Source organism: Caretta caretta, chromosome 15 (assembly GCF_965140235.1).
Source record: "Caretta caretta isolate rCarCar2 chromosome 15, rCarCar1.hap1, whole genome shotgun sequence".
Lineage (NCBI taxonomy): Eukaryota > Metazoa > Chordata > Testudines > Cheloniidae > Caretta > Caretta caretta.
This window is the reverse complement of record NC_134220.1, coordinates 10,316,323-10,335,848: the sequence shown is the minus strand read 5'-3', so window position 1 is coordinate 10,335,848 and position 19,526 is coordinate 10,316,323. Positions and strand designations below refer to the sequence as shown.

Below are 19,526 nucleotides of genomic sequence, written 5' to 3'. Positions count from 1 at the left end.
ATCTGTGCGGAAGCCAACATAAGAGACCTTATTTTTTCCGTAAAGAGGCTGTGAAATTTAAAATAGGAAGAGCTAATTTTGATGTGATCACATTCTGCTTACCAGGAAACTTTTATACCAATGAAACTACATGATCAAAATATAGCTTGATTATGTCTTCTCTCGTTATGTATTTTCCTATCAGGAAAGCCCAGGAGGAGATGATCTCAGAGCTCAGACAGCAGAAGTTCTACCTGGAAACACAGGCTGGGAAGTTAGAGGCCCAGAACCGAAAACTAGAAGAGCAATTGGAGAAGATCAGTCTTCAGGACCATACTGACAAGAACCGTCTGTTGGAGTTAGAGACTAGACTGCGAGAGGTGAAAATTTAATCCTTTTGCAGGCTGATGTACTTGGGTGTATCCCATTTCAAGGAGTACAGTGAGAATTAAAATTAAGTAGTTTTACTGTTCAGCACTGCAGGATCATGACTTGATCTGAATGACCCAATTTTTGCTCCATTTCTGTAACAGTGGAAATGTATTGCTTGCTGGAAGGAGTTGAGCATGACTATTTTGGGTTTTTGTTATAGTGGTAGAGTCTGAGTTTCTAGATCAGCTTGCTTTCTTAGAACTATATTTATTTTCATCCTTTTGTACAACATCCTTTAATAGTGCCCAGATGTAATGGTGATGGGCACAGTATATATACTTAGCTGGATAATTCATTTATTTTTAGTTGCGGACTAGAAGAATCAGGTTTTTATATTATTTTGAAATAAAAAGGGCAGACAGGCAGAAATAGGTTGGAACCACCTATTTCCAGAGTTCCACCTAGTTCCAGAGAAGAGTAACAAAAATGATTAATTTCAGAGTAACAGCCGTGTTAGTCTGTATTCGCAAAAAGAAAAGGAGGACTTGTGGCACCTTAGAGACTAACAAATTTATCTGAGTGTAAGCTTTCGTGAGCTGTAGCTTATGCTCAAATAAATTTGTTAGTCTCTAAGGTGCCACAAGTCCTCCTTTTCTTTTTGAAAAATGATGAAAGGTCTAGAAAACATGACCTATGAGGGAAGATTGAAAAAAAATGGGGTTTGTTTAGTCTGGAGAAGAGAAGAGGAGACAACAGTTTTCAAGTACACAAAAGGTTGTTATAAGGAGGAGGGAGAAAAATTTTTCTTCTTAACCTCTGAAGCTAGGACAAGAAGCAATGGGCTTAAATTGCAGCAAGGGAGGTTTAGGTTGGACATGAAGAAAAACTTCCTGTCAGGGTGGTTAAGCACTGGAATAAATTGCCTAGGGAGGCTGTGGAATCTCATCATTGGGGATTTTTAAGAGCACGTTGGACAAACACCTGTCAGGGATGGTCTAGATAATACTTAGTCCTGCCATGAGTGCAGGGGACTGGACTAGATGACCTATTGAGCTCCCTTCAAGTTCTGTGATTTCCTGGATAATATCCTTTTTCCTTCCTTGCTGTCCCTCCTCTAATTCTCAATAAAAACCAAAATCTCTACTCTGGCTAAGACATTTGGGATGTCCAATGTCATTCCTTTAATTAGCCAGAAATTGCTAGACATCAGTGCAAGGTCTTCTGGCAGGCCTATTTTTCACACATCTGCAATATTATGGGCAGATTCACTTGCAATAACATGAGGAGTCAGGCATCAGAAAGCTAAACTGGAACTTTTTCTTTAAACTATTTTCTCCACTCTGTCATGGTAAATGGGATCTGCCAAGATGTTGCATCAGTGTAGGAGATAGATCTGTCTGTAACAAGAATCTGAAGGGAAGTTTAAATATGAAAGTAATTGAACAGTATATAAAGACATTTCTTATAGAGTCAAAGTAATATTGATAGTTTCTTCTTACAGAGCCTCAAATGCAGTATATTAACTTGCAACTATGGAAGATAATCACACAAATTATACTTTAACTTTCATATTGTCACAATTATCTATATCAACATTTGATACGTATTTACAACATAGCTGGCATTACTCTTAAATCCTAGTTTTCATTTCAGAACACAATATAGTTTTATTTTTGAACCATTTCAAACCCAATGAGTGTTTTTCAAGTGATGGATGAAGCAGCATCCTCGGGATAGTTACCTTCAGGTCTGATTTTTAACCAATCCATCCAAATCTGACATTAGTCTGGAGTGTTGCCATGCAATCCCAGAGTGCAATTCTAGGGCAGGTCTCTAGTTTGAAATGAACAAATATAGCAGCTGTACTCTCTATTTCCTTATTAGTAACTCCTATTCAGCTGCTGTTGTTTCTCTCCAGGTTAGCTTAGAGCATGAAGAACAAAAGCTGGAATTGAAACGACAATTAACAGAATTGCAGCTGACTCTCCAGGAAAGAGAATCTCAGATTTCAGGGCTTCAAGCTGCACGATCAGCCCTAGAGAATCAGCTCCGTGAGGCTAAAACTGAACTAGAGGAGACTACAGCTGAGGCAGAGGAGGAGATTCAGGCTCTCACGGTGAGTCCTATACTTCTGGATTGGTATTGCGAACTGTACCTGCAGATCTGACAGAACATTGATGCATGCTTCATAATAAGTGTCTTAAGTTATTAGCTTTGAGGTTGTCCTAACTTAAATTTTTTATGTTTTTAATTTTGCAGTGCAACATATGAAATGTGCCTTGGATTGAGGAAGGCACAGGGATGGCTAAAATGTCAGAGTTCTTTGTCTCTCAAAACATACATATGCTTGTTGTTTGTTGTCCACTTGTGCAAAAACTGATTGGCTATTAGTGAAAATATCATCAGTTTACTTGATAAGCTAAAAGCTCCACACTAAATTATTCCTACTGTAGGACTTTGACTTTGTGCTGTTTTTTTTTAATTCTAAATTCATGTATGACCTTTGAAAGTAGTGCTGTTTCAAAAGGAATGTGATTGCAAATGTTCTGGTATTTTCTCTATAATAAGTTAGCCAACTCTGCTATCCTTTTAAAAAATCAGACAAATACTGTTGTTGCTTCTCTAATTTTATTCCAAAGGCTGTTCCATAAAGAATTGCTACTTTTAGATCTTGCAGTCTCTTGTGAGGTGTGTGAATGACACAAACTTCAGCAGCGGTTGGTGTAGGGGAAAGATTTTCCCTGCCCAGTGAACGGAACATTAAATTATATGCTGCTGGTTGCTACTTTGAGTACAAAAAGATGCTTTTAAACTGTTGGATTTTAAATAATGTTTGCTTTGCAAAGGCTTGCTAATGCTGTGGGAGGCAAAGAAATAACTGACCTCCTACTTGAGCTGCCGGCTATCACTCATCGAAGTATCAGTCTTCAATGACCTTCAAATCCAGTTATTTTAGAGTACTGGAAATAGTCTGTTGCCCCAATGGAATCTGATAAAAGGGAATCTCATTGAGTCCTTATTCCTGCCATTACCACTATTCAGATGGGATTGGGGTTCAGCTGAAGACTGGTGCGTGCGTGCGTGTGTGTTTGTGTGTGTGTGTGTGCATACCAGTGCTGTTGGATATCCCAGGAGTGAGAAGGGAGGTCATTCACTCAGAATTGTTCTAAACTGGTAGATGCTGGGTAATAGATGCTGGGAAAATGCAACAGCAACATGAATGACTTACAGTAACTGAATAGGTCACGGCAGCAGTTCATCTCAAATACAAAGCAGTTCTTTTTGCTCAAAAATGAGATGGTCCCACTGAAATTTGAAAATTTGGCAGAGTTGTTAGCTGCCATGCGAACAAATGGTTTGCTAGGTCTTCCTACCACACCAACGAAACAGATGCATGTGTGTGATCTGTGCTTGCTCAGGCAGATATTACCACAGCTGTTCTGGTGAAATGGTAGTGCTTTTGTTCCAGATGTCATAAGATTCCAATCTGGCACCTCCATGTCACTTTACTCCAGTTTAATGGGTTGGGAGATATTTTGTTTTGAGGGTCTTTTTTGCATTGCCTGTTCTGGTAAGATAACGTTTTAGTTATCACATTGGACTTCTGCTGAACAACTTTTCCTATTGAGTCTCTTGGCTATAAGGAAAATGTCTTGAAAGGTGATCGGATGTGCTAGTGCGCTAGCCTTTCATCTGTTAAGGCCTGAATTTGCATATGATATTAGTCACAACTTAAATCAGTTTGACAGTCTGAGTGAATCTTGAGAGAGGCCCTGAGGCTGAAACATGAACTTTGCTTTATCATGCTTTGCTTGTTAATAAGGAAGTAAAACGATGCATGCATTATTTCACTCTTTAAAAATGCTTTGCAGCTTTTTATACTTCGGATTCCATCTTCCAAAGAAATAATTATTTAGTTTCGTCACAGTTTGGGAGAGTCTTAGGACTAAACAGGAGTTCCTCGGGGAAGGGTAGAGGTAGATTGGCAGAGCAGTTTGCGGAAGCGTACGTAGTGCTTCATTGTAGACTTGTCTTTGCGATCATTAAAATATATGTAGTATTAAAAACATGTTACATGCAGTATTAATCCAAATGTGGAAGTAAAAACAAACTACTCAAATACTTAAGATATTAAGTGAAGACGGTACACACTTAACATTAAATGGTCACTTACCTTGGAGACCACTTAAGATGGAATGTTTTGCATCATCCAGTTTGTTGTACATTTTGCTAAAGTAGCTCAGAATTGGGAGCATGTGCGTGCTTTGATTAAGTAGGATGTGACTTAATCAATTTTTTGCCACTACAGAGTGCTTTCATAGCCTGCAACATCTGTCTTCCAAACTTTGCTTGCTGATAGATTGTTCTGCAGTTTATTTAGCAACAGCTGTTGGATTCTAATTCTAATGTATGAAAAATTGATGATTAACTTCTTACCTCCTTTAGGCACATAGAGATGAAATCCAGCGTAAATTTGAAGCCCTTCGTAATAGCTGCACAGTGAGTATTAAATACAGATCATTGAATTATTTTGAAATTAAGGATAAGGAAGGAAACAAACTCATTTACTCCTTGATGACAATTGTTCCTGACATTGGCTTCTGGCTTCAAGGAGTTAGCAGGAGATAGCCTGATTGGATCTGATTTCTTTTAGGCCTCAATTTAGAGGTTTTATTCTGATTTAAAATTGAAACTGTCCTTCATCTTTTTGGAGAAGGAAGTCCATTCAAATATCTCATTGCAGTGCAGCTAGTAAGAATGGTGTAGCAGCTGCAAAAATTGTGGGATATAGATTTTTTCCTTTTATAAGGGAAGGGAAAAGTCTCCCTGTCCAAATCCTGAGCTGTATTATAGATCTAGGCCAGAGTGAAGGCGCTATCTTGCCAATCTGGGTTTTAAGGAGGGCTTTAACTCTGTCTGAAGGGAAAAGAAGTCCTGTGCTTCTGAACAATACATTGTTACATAATCTCTTGTTCAAAGAGAACTCATTTAGGTTCTTAACTTGCACATTCTGTTACCTGAGAGATCTTTTGATATGTTTTTTCATTCATTTCATTCATACGGGACAGATGTCCTAGATTATGTGTTCCTTATTGTTAAATGTTTTCCCAGATCTCCACTCTTTTTGCTTATTTCTTTATGGTGCTATGTGGACCATGATGACATCGATCTTTCAATGACACACAAATTCTAGAAGTGTCAACACTGACCACCACCTTGTGTGTAATAATTGGAGGCAGGTCTCTTCAGTCTTTTTAATCCCTCCTCCATTAGCTGGACCTAATTGCTCCTTACCTCTGTCATGTGTGTTCCTCTTTCATACTCAGTGGCCTCTCCACAAAGTTAATTTTCCACCGTGCTTTGATTGCATAGTCATAGGTGTTGTAGGAAAACCCAAGATAGAAAGAAAATGCCTTTTTTCAAGAACATCTTTCAGAATTTTCTTTTTTTTGTAACCTCCCAAATCTGTAGTCCTTGTTCCTCAGGGCCAGGAAATTTTTTTACTCTGTTTCCGGTGTACACTGATTTGAAGAAATGAGTAATTAAGTAAGGCCTAGTCTTAATTTGCTGTGGCTTAACCTCTTCCAAAAGAAATTCAGACTATCTATACCTTCTGTTCTCTCCGTCAAGGAGCTAGAGGGTCCACATGTGCACTTCTATCTATCAGTGCTTATTCCCACAGTTGCTTTTTCTACTTCAGTGTTAGATACTCCTTTTCTCATTCCCTTGTTCTCTGTCTTGCTGTCAGCACAGAATTAGCAGCTTTCTGTGCAAGTGACTGATACAGATGATTGAATTTGGCCAGCTTCAAAGATCATATGATCTGTGGATATTCCCATAAATTCTCTCTTCTGCACAGCAAGCTAACTTAAAGAAGTCAAAATTCATTATTTGGCTGATCTATGACTTGTAAGAATGGGCAATAATCTCCAACAGTGAGGACTGGCACAAGGAGATGCCAAACGTGCCAGGTGGTTTCAAGAACAGTGTGAACTTTGGAGTTGCCACATTAAAAGATTTGCAAGTGTAATGTTCATCTTAGGTCCTTTAGAAGGATGGTTCGTGCAGCAGCCAATCGCCATCAATAAGAAATTAGTCAAACAGCAACTGAATGAATAGTGAATGAATGAGAAATTCCACCACCACATTTAGTTCTCAACCCAAGAGAAAGAAAAGTATAGTTCTCAAGACTTCTCTCAATAGTCCATAGACGTAAGCTCTCATTTCATGTCATAAGATGTCTAACAGCCCTATCCTCTTTTCTTCATAAGAATTAAGGAAATGACAGCACAATCTTGTATTGACCAAGGAGAGATCAGTGAATTCTTGTCATTCTTCTCTTTCTGGTGCTTCAACCCCATGTTCTGCAGTAATGACCGTTATGATGCAGCCGTAACTTTTTAGTAGACATCCAAGGCTATGTCACAGTGGTTCAGGGGTGCTGGAACAATTTTTATGGTGGGGGTGCTGAGAGCCATTGAACCAAACTGTAAACCACTTCAAACCTGGGGGTGCGGTAGCACTCCTAATTCCAGCACCTATGCAGTGGTTCAGAATTTGTGCTGAACTAAAAACAAGAAGATCCATCAGGGTTGTAATTCAAACACATTCCTTTTTAGTCAGCCCACTAAGGATTAGTGGTTCTACTCATAAGGGATGTTCCTTCAGAATGAACATCAAGAGTGAATTTCCTTGAAGCACTGTGGTGTCAAACTTTATAATGGCCATTGCATTTGTTTTACATTATTTACAAGTTCAAAGCAATATAAGTATGAAAATAAAATGAATTATAGAGAAAATGCATTACTGAAGACTGAATGAATTTTGATAATGTAGAGTGAAAAGTTGCTGTACAGAATGATAGGTAAAGATACTTACAATCTACTTTTTTTGATATCTCCTAGTTGTTTAACTCTTTGGAGGTCCGAGCTTCTGGACACAAAGCAAGCTTACACTTCTAATGTATGTTCTGGTTTATTTATGCCTTCAGTCCACTTATGTGCCTCCAACCAAGTCAGGTTACTATCAGACTCTTCTGATTGTGTACTTTAAAATTTACTATGGCTTGGGATTCATGCATAGAGAATGTTGTCGTGTGACTGTATTGCAGGCCTTTTGTGCTTGCTGGAAGTGCCCCTGCTGTGTGCATGGACTACATATTCAATTGCTCTCTGTTAGATTCAGGCTTGAGTTAATCAGTTTACTTCAGTATATCTCTTTCTACTCCCATCTATTCCCTTAGCCTTTGCTCTCAGTCTTATAAGAAATAACATAATTACAGCAAAAATTGCTTTACTTCTCTCATATCTTATCATATCCGTAGCTTACCCAGCAAGTCTGCTGAGAGGGAAAGTCTAATTCTGTGCTTCCAAAGATTCAATACATCAAAAATGCATAACGTGACTTTTGAAATCATATTCCATAACAAATATTTTCAAGACCGTAAGAAGGATTCTACTAATAAAATGCATTTAACTAAATAGGGAAGTTTGTGTTTTTGCCACCTTGCTCTTAATTATGGCTTACTGATGGGTTTAATAATTTTGGACAACAAAAACAGTTATGTTGGCCTCAGCAGTAATGTAAGCATTTCATAAATATAAATTTCAGTAAAGAGACAGTAAAAATATCTGTGAAAACTTAGAGAAAAATTAGACCCCCTTATATAAATTACTGTGAAGTTCATAAAATCCTGTACATTCTTCATATAAATCAACATCTGAATCTTCAGGCTCTTTCAATTACAAGCTATTCTTATTTATTACTTTGGCAAGCAGAATGGAAGATCTTGATATAGTAATTGGGTGCATTGTCTCCATTTATCCAGAGAATAATCCAATAAAACCAGATGCACCTTCAAAATGGTACCTACACTTTTTTGTCATCACCTCCTATTGTTATCTTTAGCCTTATCAGGGCTTGATCCTGTAAACACATGTGAATGGATTGGACTCTGAGACACAGATCGTGCAAACCCTTTAGGCACATGTGTAACTTTACTCACGTGTGTAGTCCTGTTGACTTCAACCAGATGTCCTGTTTCTGAACTGACTTCAGTGAGACTATGCACTTGAGTGAAGTTACCTCTTTGGTGTATATACAGTAACCTTCATTCTGTAGCAAGGAAATCTTGCCTGTCAAAAGATGATAGACTGTAACATGAGGCTAATGCCCAGGCAAAAACTTTGGTATGACTGAGTTAAATGCATAAAAAAATCTGTCAGTTGCTTGGCTATGTTGTAACCCAATCCTCATTTTGTAGAAAATTATGGATAAAGGTCAGTTGTAGCCCAAGTTGGACCTTTACAGTTTTGTAAGAACATGTTTGGAGGACTTTTTAGAGTCTCCAGGAGCTGCTGCCTTGAAGGAGAAGGCTCCTTCTCGGACATCATCTGTAGAGGATGAGGCTCGTGGTTGGGGGAGGCAGCCCAATTGCTAGGGATTGGATAAGCACAAGGAACACTCTATACAAATAACGCAAAGAGGGGAATTATCAAGCATGATCCCCTGGGCCCCCCACTCCAAAAAAAAAAAGAAAAAGAAAAAAAGAGAGAGGGGAAAAAAAAGTTTGCTTAATATGTGCCAGAGAGAAACACAGGCACTGGCATATCACGCTGCCTCAGACCCATGGCATTATCCCAACCCCAAGGTAAGCAGTAGGTGAGTTTCCAGGATGTGGGGCAAACAACCTCTGCTCCTAAAGTATGGTGTAATGGTGATCCTGGTGCTTGTCTTGCCTGCCCATTAATCTAGGATTTGGGGGGATGCTTTCTTCTCCTTCCATGTACCCTTTCTTGCTAGCTACAAGGTGATTGTAAGGAGAAAGATGAGTAGAGCAGAACTTTAAGGGGAAAAACCACACACATTAGTCTGGAAATTCCAAGTTAAGATTGCACTTAAAACCTTTTCCACCCCCAAAAAGTAGCTGTATTGATGTGCTGCTGAGGTCACCCGAAAAATCTTAATTCTTTCTTTCTGCATCAAACCTCTTCCCTGCACACCTGTTTGGAGCATCTGTGAATGTCTGAGACATCTTGTTGGAGGTTTGAAGAAGTTTGCTGTCTGCAGTGAAGAACATCCTAAATCTGCTTTCTTGGCATACTTTGCCTGTAGCGTTGAACTGTGGAGAATGTGGCTTGAGTTATGTATGGCTGTCAAATATGTAAATCTAAACACCACTACCCTGAGCCCCTGACATCTGAGCTACCTAATTTTTGATCAATCCCTGAAGAAATTTATGGCAGTTACGAGTCTATGTGAAATATCACAGTACGGCAGCACTTTGCATTTTAAATTGTATGTTTTGGTGGGAATTGTCCTGAATGTGGTCACTTACATAGAAGAGATGTCATTTTCTGGTTAATCTGTATGGTATTATAAAGGTAGGTGCAGTTCATTGTAGCAATGTAAAGACAATGAGGCATTCAGTTTAAATACTGCAGTAGTGTACAGCCTGTCTCAACAAGATTAACATGGTCCAGTTAAATCATGTCTTAATTTTCAGAATTACAGATGTGGTGATGATGTGCATTGTTTGAGGATAGAATTGTTTCTTTGCTTCCAGGTGTTCTGTGGCTGGTGATAGAGTGGCACAGCTAAGTTTCCTTGATGTCCTGAAAGTGCATTTTCATGCTTTCTACTATTACTTAATGAAATAGATAAATGTTAACTTTGAATGTTGAAGTTTTCTATTGCATTTGGGTTTTTAAAGGACACTACTATGTACTCTTAAGAGCGCTTCCCTTAATTGCTGTTTGCAAATTTAATTCCAGTGTAACATAGTTTTTTGCCTGGGAATTTCCTTAATTTTACAATCACTTCAAGAATTTTCTCAGTTACAAGACTTCAGTGGAGGTTGCAATTTTCATGGACTTGGACCTCCCTTTTTATCAGACTGTGCCTCCAGTGTCTCCTCACGTAGAATTATAGAATTGTACTACTGGAAGGGACCTCGAGAGGTCATCTAGTCAAGTCCCCTGCACTTAACGGCAGCACTAAGTATTATCTAGACCATTCCTGACAGGTGTTGTCTAACCCGCTCTTAAAAATCTCCAATGATGTAGATTCCACAACTTCCCTGAACAATGTATTCCAGTGCTTAACCACCTTGACAGGAAGTTTTTCCTAATGTCCAACCTAAACTGCCCTTGCTGCATGATTTCCTTCTTCCTGGTTTTCAGGCTAGACAGCTCCCTCACAACTGGCTCCCACCTTCCTGTGTCGCTGTCTCTCATCTACTATTCCAAATCTGGGCTCTGCCCCATGTGGTTGCCCTCAGGCTGCTGCTCCCATTGTGACTCTCTCGGCTATGTAGAATTTATAAACTCTGTATTGGGCCCATAATGTACATGGAAGCTGATTTTAATAATTAAATCTGTCAGCAAAACTCCGCTTCCTCTATATCATCTGCGGAAAGAAAAACCCTAGTCTGAGAGAGCATTCCTTGCCAAAGCTAACCGATTAAAATAAATTTGAAATTTGTAGGCCAAGCCATTTTGGAGTTAGGATGAGCCAAAATAATGTTCAAGAAATGAGATCACCTCATTTCTTCCATTTTTGAACCCTTCATCTCTCAAGTACTTTGTCTGATTTGCCTCAAACTTTCTAGAAATGTTCTGCTTTGGAGTAAGATCACCAAGTTCAGGCAGATTGGTTTAGTTCTGGTGAGGTTGAGGGAAGTGAGAAAAATCACGCTTATAATGGAAGGTTAGATTTCGCCCTGAAGGGACGACGCTATCATCTTGAAATTTAGTCAGTTTGAATGAAAATGAATTAAGTTGTTTCAAGTGCTACGCCAACCACTGAGTCGTCCTGCCAAGTTTTGCAGTTTTACACTTGCTCTTTCCTGTATTTTACAAACTGTAAGTGAGACTGATTGTATAAGGGAGGTGATGAAACTGACAAGACTGGTGGTGCTGTCAAATGTATAAAGAAAGCAAACTGGAAATAGAAGAAAAATTTCTCTGGTCTGAAACGTAACAGAAATCTCAGTTATTACATTTTCAGACAGAAGTGTTTTTATTTTTTATTTTTTTATTTCTAAGTTGGTGTCCATTTGAACAATGTAGAGACTGACATATTCTCGTGGTGCAATCATGGTACCTAAATAACTTGTATGATATATAAGTGATACCAGGACAGAATGTTTAATTTCGGTAGAGCAGTAGAAGTGTTCCAGTAACGGCCACACTACTGAAAACAGTGATGTTGCATTTTAGGGTATGAATCACCTTATGAGTTGGCCCTAAACAAATGGTTGACAGAACCCCCCTTTCACCCTGTAGGGAGTAGTTTAAGTCTGTCTTTTTTGCCAACAGTTTAAAAGGCAAGTACTGTTGGTTTAGATCTAGGATCATGGTGAAAGGCTGCCATGAGTATGCTTTAGAGTCTGTAGTCGAAAAGAAATGGTTGCATTCCCCTCAGAAAAGCCGAAAGGAGCTGTACTCTCTACTACAGATACTGAAGTCCTTGACTGTTGCATGGGAAACCAGAACATATAAGTCTAAACATGTAATCAGATGATATTCTGGAATCTTAATTTTTGCTTTTAATAAGGTGTTTTATTACCTTGACGTACACTAGCATTTTACATATGGGCTGAAATGCCTCTTGAACCTATTTGGGGCATTTTAACACAGACTGTGCTAAGTGATGATCTGTGGTTCTTTTTGTTAAGCTAGTTTCAGCTTAGATGTATGAGGTATTTCTCTTCCCCCCAATTGCATTGGTCTTGTAGTACAGGTAGTTGCAGAATCTCCCCTTGAGTTTTTCATACGGGTTTCCACTCACAGACACTGGAGGGTTGTGTGAAAATACTCAATGTTTATTAATATTTTTTAAACCTTAGGGATAGTTTTAAAAACCAAACTTTGCATAATGAGATGTCAATCTAGTTTAATAAATGGGCAATCCTGGTTCATTTGTCAACCTGGTTGAATCCTTGCTTTTCATTGATGGTAATACTGAATTTTCTACTATAATCTGTGGTGCTGCCAAGCTTTTTCTGTTGTCATATTCGTCATGTTGCCATCCATAACTCTCTTGTCTTGATACTACCTGTTCCTTAATAAGTTATAACTTGGCTACTTATGATTTTAGTTACAGTAAATTAAGCAATTTCTAGGCAGCAGCTTTCCAAATAGTATCACCTGTAGCACCTCTCATTAATGATTTTAAAGATTACATTTTACAAAACCTCTGAGAAGTATTATCCTCATTTCAGAGATGGGGAAACTGAGGTATCAAGGTGAAGTGCCTTGCATAAGGGACACAGCAAGTCAGTGGAAGACCTGGGAAGAGAACCAGAATTCCTCTCCTGGCTCTCAAGCTGATGTTCTAACCCCTAGGGTGTGCCACCAAATTAATCATAAATTGTATTGCAACATATTTATACCTTTTTAGGCTAAATCAGAATTAAAGTATCTCAAGATGCTTTTTATAAGAAGCAAGAAAGACTGCCCATGCTAAGCTCATGCCCATTCATAAGATCTGCAATTAAAATCATGTTTGAATGGGACAAAAATGCTACGATCTGTCTATTTGCTCGGCAAGGTGTGGCTATAGGAGTGAAGAACGTTCTTTCACAGAACTCTACTCACTGACATGTAACCCAAACTTCTTTTGCTCTTTTTAGGTGATTACAGACTTGGAAGAACAGCTGAACCAGCTGAGTGAGGACAATGCAGAACTGAACAATCAGAATTTCTTCCTGTCAAAGCAGCTTGATGAGGCCTCTGGGGCCGATGATGAGATAGTACAGCTGCGAAGTGAGGTTGACCACCTCCGTCGAGAGATCACTGAGAGGGAGATGCAGCTCACCAGTCAGAAACAAGTGAGAGTTTAGAAATTCTGTTTGAAATCTCTTCAGGACACTTATCCACTTGCAAGACTCTGACTAGCTAGAAATTCTTTCTGATTTGGAGAAATAATGGAGGGCGTTTATAACTTTTATAGCAACTTGATCCTACAATGATCGCTCTGGGAGGGAGTGTAAAAATGCATTGAGATCTTTAGTATGTCCCTTTGTGGCTCACTGCAACATTGGCAAAGAATGGTGCTTCCTAGTGGTTCATTTTTGCTTGTGGCTAAAGCCATGATGAGGCATTGCTGACATTAAAGGCAACTAGGGTTAAATACATAAAGATACAGGCCTAGAAATAAATGAGATGTGACTTACCAGTTGATGGTGAGGATTTGCATGTACTGTAATTGAAATGGTGAAGCCGTATCTGAAAAAGTGCATGTTTGATGTGGGAAGTGAGAATTAATGGGAAGATTTATTTTTAGACAATGGAGGCCTTGAAGACAACATGCACAATGCTAGAAGAGCAGGTGATGGACTTGGAGGCCCTGAATGATGAACTGCTAGAGAAGGAACGTCAGTGGGAAGCATGGAGAAGCATTCTAGGGGATGAGAAGTCCCAGTTTGAATGTCGGGTGCGAGAGTTACAGAGAATGTTGGACACAGAGAAACAGAGCCGGTATGGCTTTTCTCTTCATTAATCTTTGTGTAAAAGTGCTCTGTGGAATATAGTTCAATATATACATATAGAATGTGAGACATGAATCTGCACTCAATATTTATTTATATGAGCTAAATCTGGAAGATGGCTATTTAAACTGATACACGTGACTCTCCAGTGATGTCTGTTCCCTTTTTTTCCTGTGCCAGGGCACTGAATTCAGAAAATAGTATTTCTAACTGTAACTTGCAAGCTATCTTTCAAACTAAATCTGGACTGTACCATGATATGGTAAACTCATTTTTGATTCTCATTCCTTGTTCTGGTGACTTTGAATTCCCAAGCAGTAGTTTCAGCAGGGGCTGAGAACAGGATTGTATAATGTGGAAGCATCACAATAAGATGACTGGCTATATAAACCAACACTGTGAATTTGAGGCAAAACTCTGAAAGTGTCTACTGATGTCCTAGCATCCTAGGAAGAGGTCAGTCCCAGAGAGGAAATCATCAGGTAACAACATTTTTTCCATTTTTAATACAGAGTGCGAGCAGATCAGCGTATTACTGAATCCCGCCAGGTGGTAGAACTAGCTGTTAAAGAACACAAAGCGGAGATTCTTGCTCTTCAGCAAGCACTGAAAGAGCAAAAACTCAAAGCTGAGAGTCTTTCTGACAAGGTCAGTGTCTTTTTACCTTAATCTTCTATATATACGCTAAAGAAAAATGTGTCAACTCAGGTGTTCATGATAGAAATGTTGTTTTGAGCTGAACAGTCGTTTTCAGTTGGAGGGATAAATTTTACAAAAAGACTGAGGCCTCTCTTGTTGAGGATGCAATTCTGAAGGCCAGGAGCCTAGCTTTCCCATCAGTTAAATCTAACACAAACATCCTGACATCATGGGTGTTAATGAAATCTCTAAGAGCTGATGTGACATCCACATTTGAGCAGCAACAACCAAAACCCAGTTTTCTGGGTTTTTAAAAAAAGCAATAGGTAATATTTTTCATTCTAGCCTTTTATGTTTGACTGGTGAATTTGGATTTTAAGATCTTTGGGTCTTATAATATTTGTTAGCATCTATGACTATATATATATATATATATATATAATGTCTGTCCCAACTGCCTAGCTCAATGACTTGGAGAAGAAGCATGCAATGCTGGAGATGAATGCACGCAGTTTACAACAGAAGCTTGAGACAGAACGTGAGCTCAAACAGAGGCTTCTGGAAGAGGTAAGGGCTACCCTGTGAGGGGATTTCATGTTATAAAAATTTCGATGGAAGGATCCACAATGCAAACCCACAAAAATAGTTCTACTAGGTTTAAATGAAGCTAGAAAATTCAGAGTTAGTGCCAAAGATCCAGGTTGCTACTCTATCCTTCCTTAATGTTGCTGTGGAGAATAGAAAGTAAATCAAAATGGTGTGTTAGTTTTCACTTCGCAGAAGGGTTATCCCAGAGATGATGACTCATCACCTATCGCATTTAAGGTGGTTTTGGTTTTGCCTCCTCATAGCCTTGGCGTTTTGGTGGCTCTGTATGCTTTGGTTGGTTGTGCGAAAAGATGGCTTGAGGTTTTTAAGGTGCCAGAAGAAGGGAAGCAGAGGTGATTCACACCTAGCTCCTTCTGCCACAGGTCGGGGGCAGAGACCTGAGCACTTTGTATTAAATTTAATCTCCCAGATCAACCAAATATGCAGATGCTTGCCCTTGTTTCTAAGAAAAGTCTTTCTTATAGAGAAATGTTGAGGTAGCTTTTGGTGTCTGTGTGAAAGGCTTGGAAAACTGGCATGCAGAAATTCTTGATGTTGCTGTCTCCCTCACTAGTTTAGCTAGCAGATATAGGATTTCCAAAACCCAAACAAAGCAAATTACTGCCTTCTTTATTTGTGTGTGTGTGTAAAAATATATTTAAAAAGGCAGCATTGCTATGAACTCATGCAAATCACTGATATTGAAGATGATAATATGGCATTTTGGGAAGAAGGAAAGATTCTGGGATTTTATAAATAGGGGAAATTAATATTTGAGCTATAAAATAAACGGATGTTTAATTTTAAGTTCTAGGAAGATGCTTGTGCTGCACGAAACATTAACATTTAAAAGCTAGTTTAAAAAACCTTTGGCCTCTGTTTTCCCACTAATAGCAAGCAAAGTTGCAGCAGCAAATGGATCTGCAAAAAAACCACATCTTCCGCCTGACTCAAGGCCTGCAAGAAGCTCTGGATCGAGCAGATCTTTTGAAGACTGAAAGGAGTGACCTTGAGTACCAACTGGAAAACATTCAGGTGAGGGTCAGTAAGGGAAAAAGCAAATATCAAATGAGAGGTTTTCAGTACATGGCCTGTCATTGTTATGTGCCATTTCCTACTACTGGATGAAGTCAGCTGTGCTTGAGTGTTTGACTTCCTGCTTGGTCTTCCATACTATCACATCTCTGATTGTTATGCTGCTGTTTCTCTATTGCTGAGGTTTAATTTTCTTTTTTTTGTGTGTGGTTCACAGGTTCTCTATTCCCATGAAAAGGTGAAAATGGAGGGCACTATTTCTCAGCAAACCAAACTCATTGACTTCCTGCAAGCAAAGATGGACCAGCCAGCCAAAAAGAAAAAGGTGGGTTATAAAGGTTTGGGAGGCAGAATTCAGGAAACTAGCCATGGAGTTAAATGACTGAAGTCTTCATGATTTAGTTATTTACTGTGTATTTGAAATATTTTTTTTATTTTTATCCTTACTGCATAACACAAACACATTCCAGTTTAAGGAACATTATAAATGACTGAAAAAAGCTTTATCAGGCAACATGTCCTCCTTGTGGCTTGTCAGTATTTCTGTTTCCACAATGAGTCAAGTTGCAGCCCAGTAAAAACGCCTCTGCAGCAGCTGGGGAAATATGAATCTTCCCCATTTTTTAATGAAAATGTACGAACAAGTTTTTAAAATGGTAAGTATATGTGAATGTATTAGAATCAGGAAGGGTTGAACTTTTAGTTATAGGACAGGATAGGTAGTCAGGAGTCCTATTCCCAGCTTTGCCACAGACCTCTGTGTGACCCTGAATTAAGCAATTTAATCTATACCAGTTTGTGAAATGGATATAATGTTGATCTGTGTCAAGGGTGTTGAAGCTCAATTCACTAGTGTTAACACACATCGAGATCCTCTGTTAGGTGCTATAGGAAATACAAGGTATTGGTGGTGATATACAAGCAATGTACATTGCTTTTTTAAATTCAAATAAGCAAAGTTCTCAACACTTTTTTCTCTTCAACTCCAATTAAAAGCCCATCCTTTTGTACATCATAATTACCACTAGGCCCTCTGGCCTGCAGTTAGTTAGTTTTCCCTTTGCCTAGTTTAAATCATCTCTTACTAGGAGTTAGGAGTTGTCTGTGTGTTTCTGTTGCTAGGGCCTGTTTAGTCGGCGGAAAGAGGACCCTTCTTTACCCACACAGGTTCCCCTGCAATACAATGAGCTGAAAGTGGCATTGGAGAAGGAGAAGGCTCGTTCTGCTGAGCTGGAGGAGGCTTTACAGAAAACACGCATTGAACTCAGATCTGCTCGAGAAGAAGGTAGGGGGGGTAACAGAAAAGTTGAATCTGGAGAAGAGAGACATTTTGGCCCCAAAACTTGCCTTAAATTGTGCGTCTCTGTAACAGTAAAATTACTGTCTAATTCCTACTTTGTCTGCTGCTTTGAAGATGCATTAGGGCTACATGTTTTCTGCACGTTGTAACCCTTGAATGGTTACATAGAACCCACGGCTGGAAATTAGCCGCCTACTGGATGAGTTAACAAGTTGTATTTGTCTCTGTAGCTGCCCATCGGAAAATAACAGACCACGGTCATCCATCCACTCCGGCCACAGCCAGACAGCAGATCATCATGTCTGCCATAGTCCGCTCCCCAGAGCATCAGCCAACTCCCATCAGCCTGCTTGCTCCACCCTCAAGTCGCAGAAAGGAGTCCTCCACACCAGAGGGTAAGTCTCAAGGGGAATATGAAGTTGTCTGTTCCTATTCAGAATACTCATTCCCCCCCCCCTTTTCAAAACCATATTTTCTCTTTTTATGCAGGTGTGTATAATGACATGTGCACAAGTATTGATGAGCTCTAGGTAGCAGACTTGGATAGTAATGTGAGGGGAATTGGAGCCTAGTTTGTACGAGGGAAAGGGGTTCTGTTACCTATTTGTGAGGGATGAATTTTTGTAAAAACTCCTGTCATCATAGAAGTCTTGGATCATCCCTTCTTGCTCTTGTTCTACAGTCTAAATCTCTGCTTGAATGACATTTCAACACTACTTATTTTATAAAACTTCAGTTAAAGGCTTTCCGTCCACTTGAGGTTTTTTTTATTGATTGATTAAAAGATATCTAGTTTTTGATAGAGAATCCTTTAAATAGTGTGTCTGAAATTACACTTTTTTAAAATGGGTTTTCTGCTCCCTTGTTGATGTTTAGTAGGTGTTTCTCAGCAAAGAATAAATTCTCTGGGAAATAGTGAAGCTGGCTAGACTCAAAGAGCTGTGAAATGCACAAAGTAAACATACTGGGGGAAAAAACGTTTTTTTGCTAACATCTGTGTGTCTTAAGTCTCAGTAAAGACTGACAATGAAAAGTGCAAACAAAATCCATTCCAGTCTTATTGTTGTTCCATTATGTGCCGCTTCAAAGTCACAATGTTCTTTGTAAAATAGGGAATCATACAGAGGATATGCTGCCCTACATCAGCACAAAACAGTGCCATTGTAGGCTTTTGCTCTTCAGACTACACTTTATTTTTTCAACTACAATTCTGCATTGATCAAAAGGATGTATGAATGTTTCCTCCATGGTTGGCATATCTTTATTTGTCTAAGCTGCAACATCATTCAGCTGAGCCGAGAAATCGCTATAAAGGAAAGGAATGGCAATAGGCATGAGGAGACACATGAATTGTGCATGGAAAGGGTAGGTACTGGGTGAGAGGAGAAGTTGGATCCTTATTAGTAAGGAATGAAGGAAGAGATGCATGCTGTTGAAAGTGTGGGTCGAGACTCATCAGCAAGAAGGATGCAATTGAAAATTTAAGGGGTTATGCTCACTTGTATATGAGAGAATTGGCATTAGGTGTCTGGATGGTCCCTGGGTGGGTCATAACAATGGGGCTTGAACTCTCTAATCTAAAACCATAAGCCTCTACTGCCTGAGCTGAAAAATCCAGATCTGTTAGCCCAATGGTTGTCATACACTCGGAAACTCACAGGTTTCCACAGGAGGTGGAAAGAGAGCCATGCTTTGTAAGCATGGATTACATAGACATAAGGAGAGATGTCCTCAATCATGGGTAAGGGATGGGTATGGGTAGCGCGGGAAGACATATGCAGCAGGGAAAGGATTTGACATGAGAGGTAAGATTTGTTCACTGCCAATCAAATGTACTGGCAGGTGCTGAGATGTGCTCGTTGGTCAGCACTGAAAGTTGGGGAAATCTTTTTTCGGTGGTATGAAGTCAGTATGCGGAAAGCATGCTCAGTATCTAGCATAGGTAAAGTGAGAGAAGCTTTGGTGAAAGGCTTGTTTGTTGGCAGCGCGGTCCTTTATGACCATCTAGTCTGACCTCCTCTATAACATAGGCCATAGAACTTTCCCAAAATTAATTCCTATATCTCTTAGAAAAAAATCCAGTCTTGATTTAAAAACGGCGAGTGATGCAGAATCCCCATG

The 19,526-nt window shown here is 39.3% G+C and overlaps 1 protein-coding gene across 8 annotated transcripts in view; it reads left to right on the top strand.

Annotated features, from left to right (window-relative positions):
* The window catches only part of CIT (citron rho-interacting serine/threonine kinase), a 95,652-nt gene that overhangs the window by 60,066 nt on the left and 16,060 nt on the right, over window positions 1–19,526 (top strand). For 5 of the 8 annotated variants that reach the window (XM_048820970.2, XM_048820969.2, XM_048820973.2 and 2 more), the window contains 11 exons: window positions 185–359; window positions 2,270–2,467; window positions 4,798–4,851; window positions 12,986–13,183; window positions 13,639–13,832; window positions 14,356–14,491; window positions 14,945–15,049; window positions 15,965–16,105; window positions 16,323–16,430; window positions 17,228–17,390; window positions 17,636–17,800. In XM_048820970.2, coding sequence (XP_048676927.1) covers window positions 185–359; window positions 2,270–2,467; window positions 4,798–4,851; window positions 12,986–13,183; window positions 13,639–13,832; window positions 14,356–14,491; window positions 14,945–15,049; window positions 15,965–16,105; window positions 16,323–16,430; window positions 17,228–17,390; window positions 17,636–17,800 — 1,637 coding nt within the window. The remainder of the gene's footprint in view (window positions 1–184; window positions 360–2,269; window positions 2,468–4,797; window positions 4,852–12,985; window positions 13,184–13,638; window positions 13,833–14,355; window positions 14,492–14,944; window positions 15,050–15,964; window positions 16,106–16,322; window positions 16,431–17,227; window positions 17,391–17,635; window positions 17,801–19,526) is intronic. The other 3 variants (XM_048820972.2, XM_048820971.2, XM_075120212.1) reach the window with 2 other exon arrangements.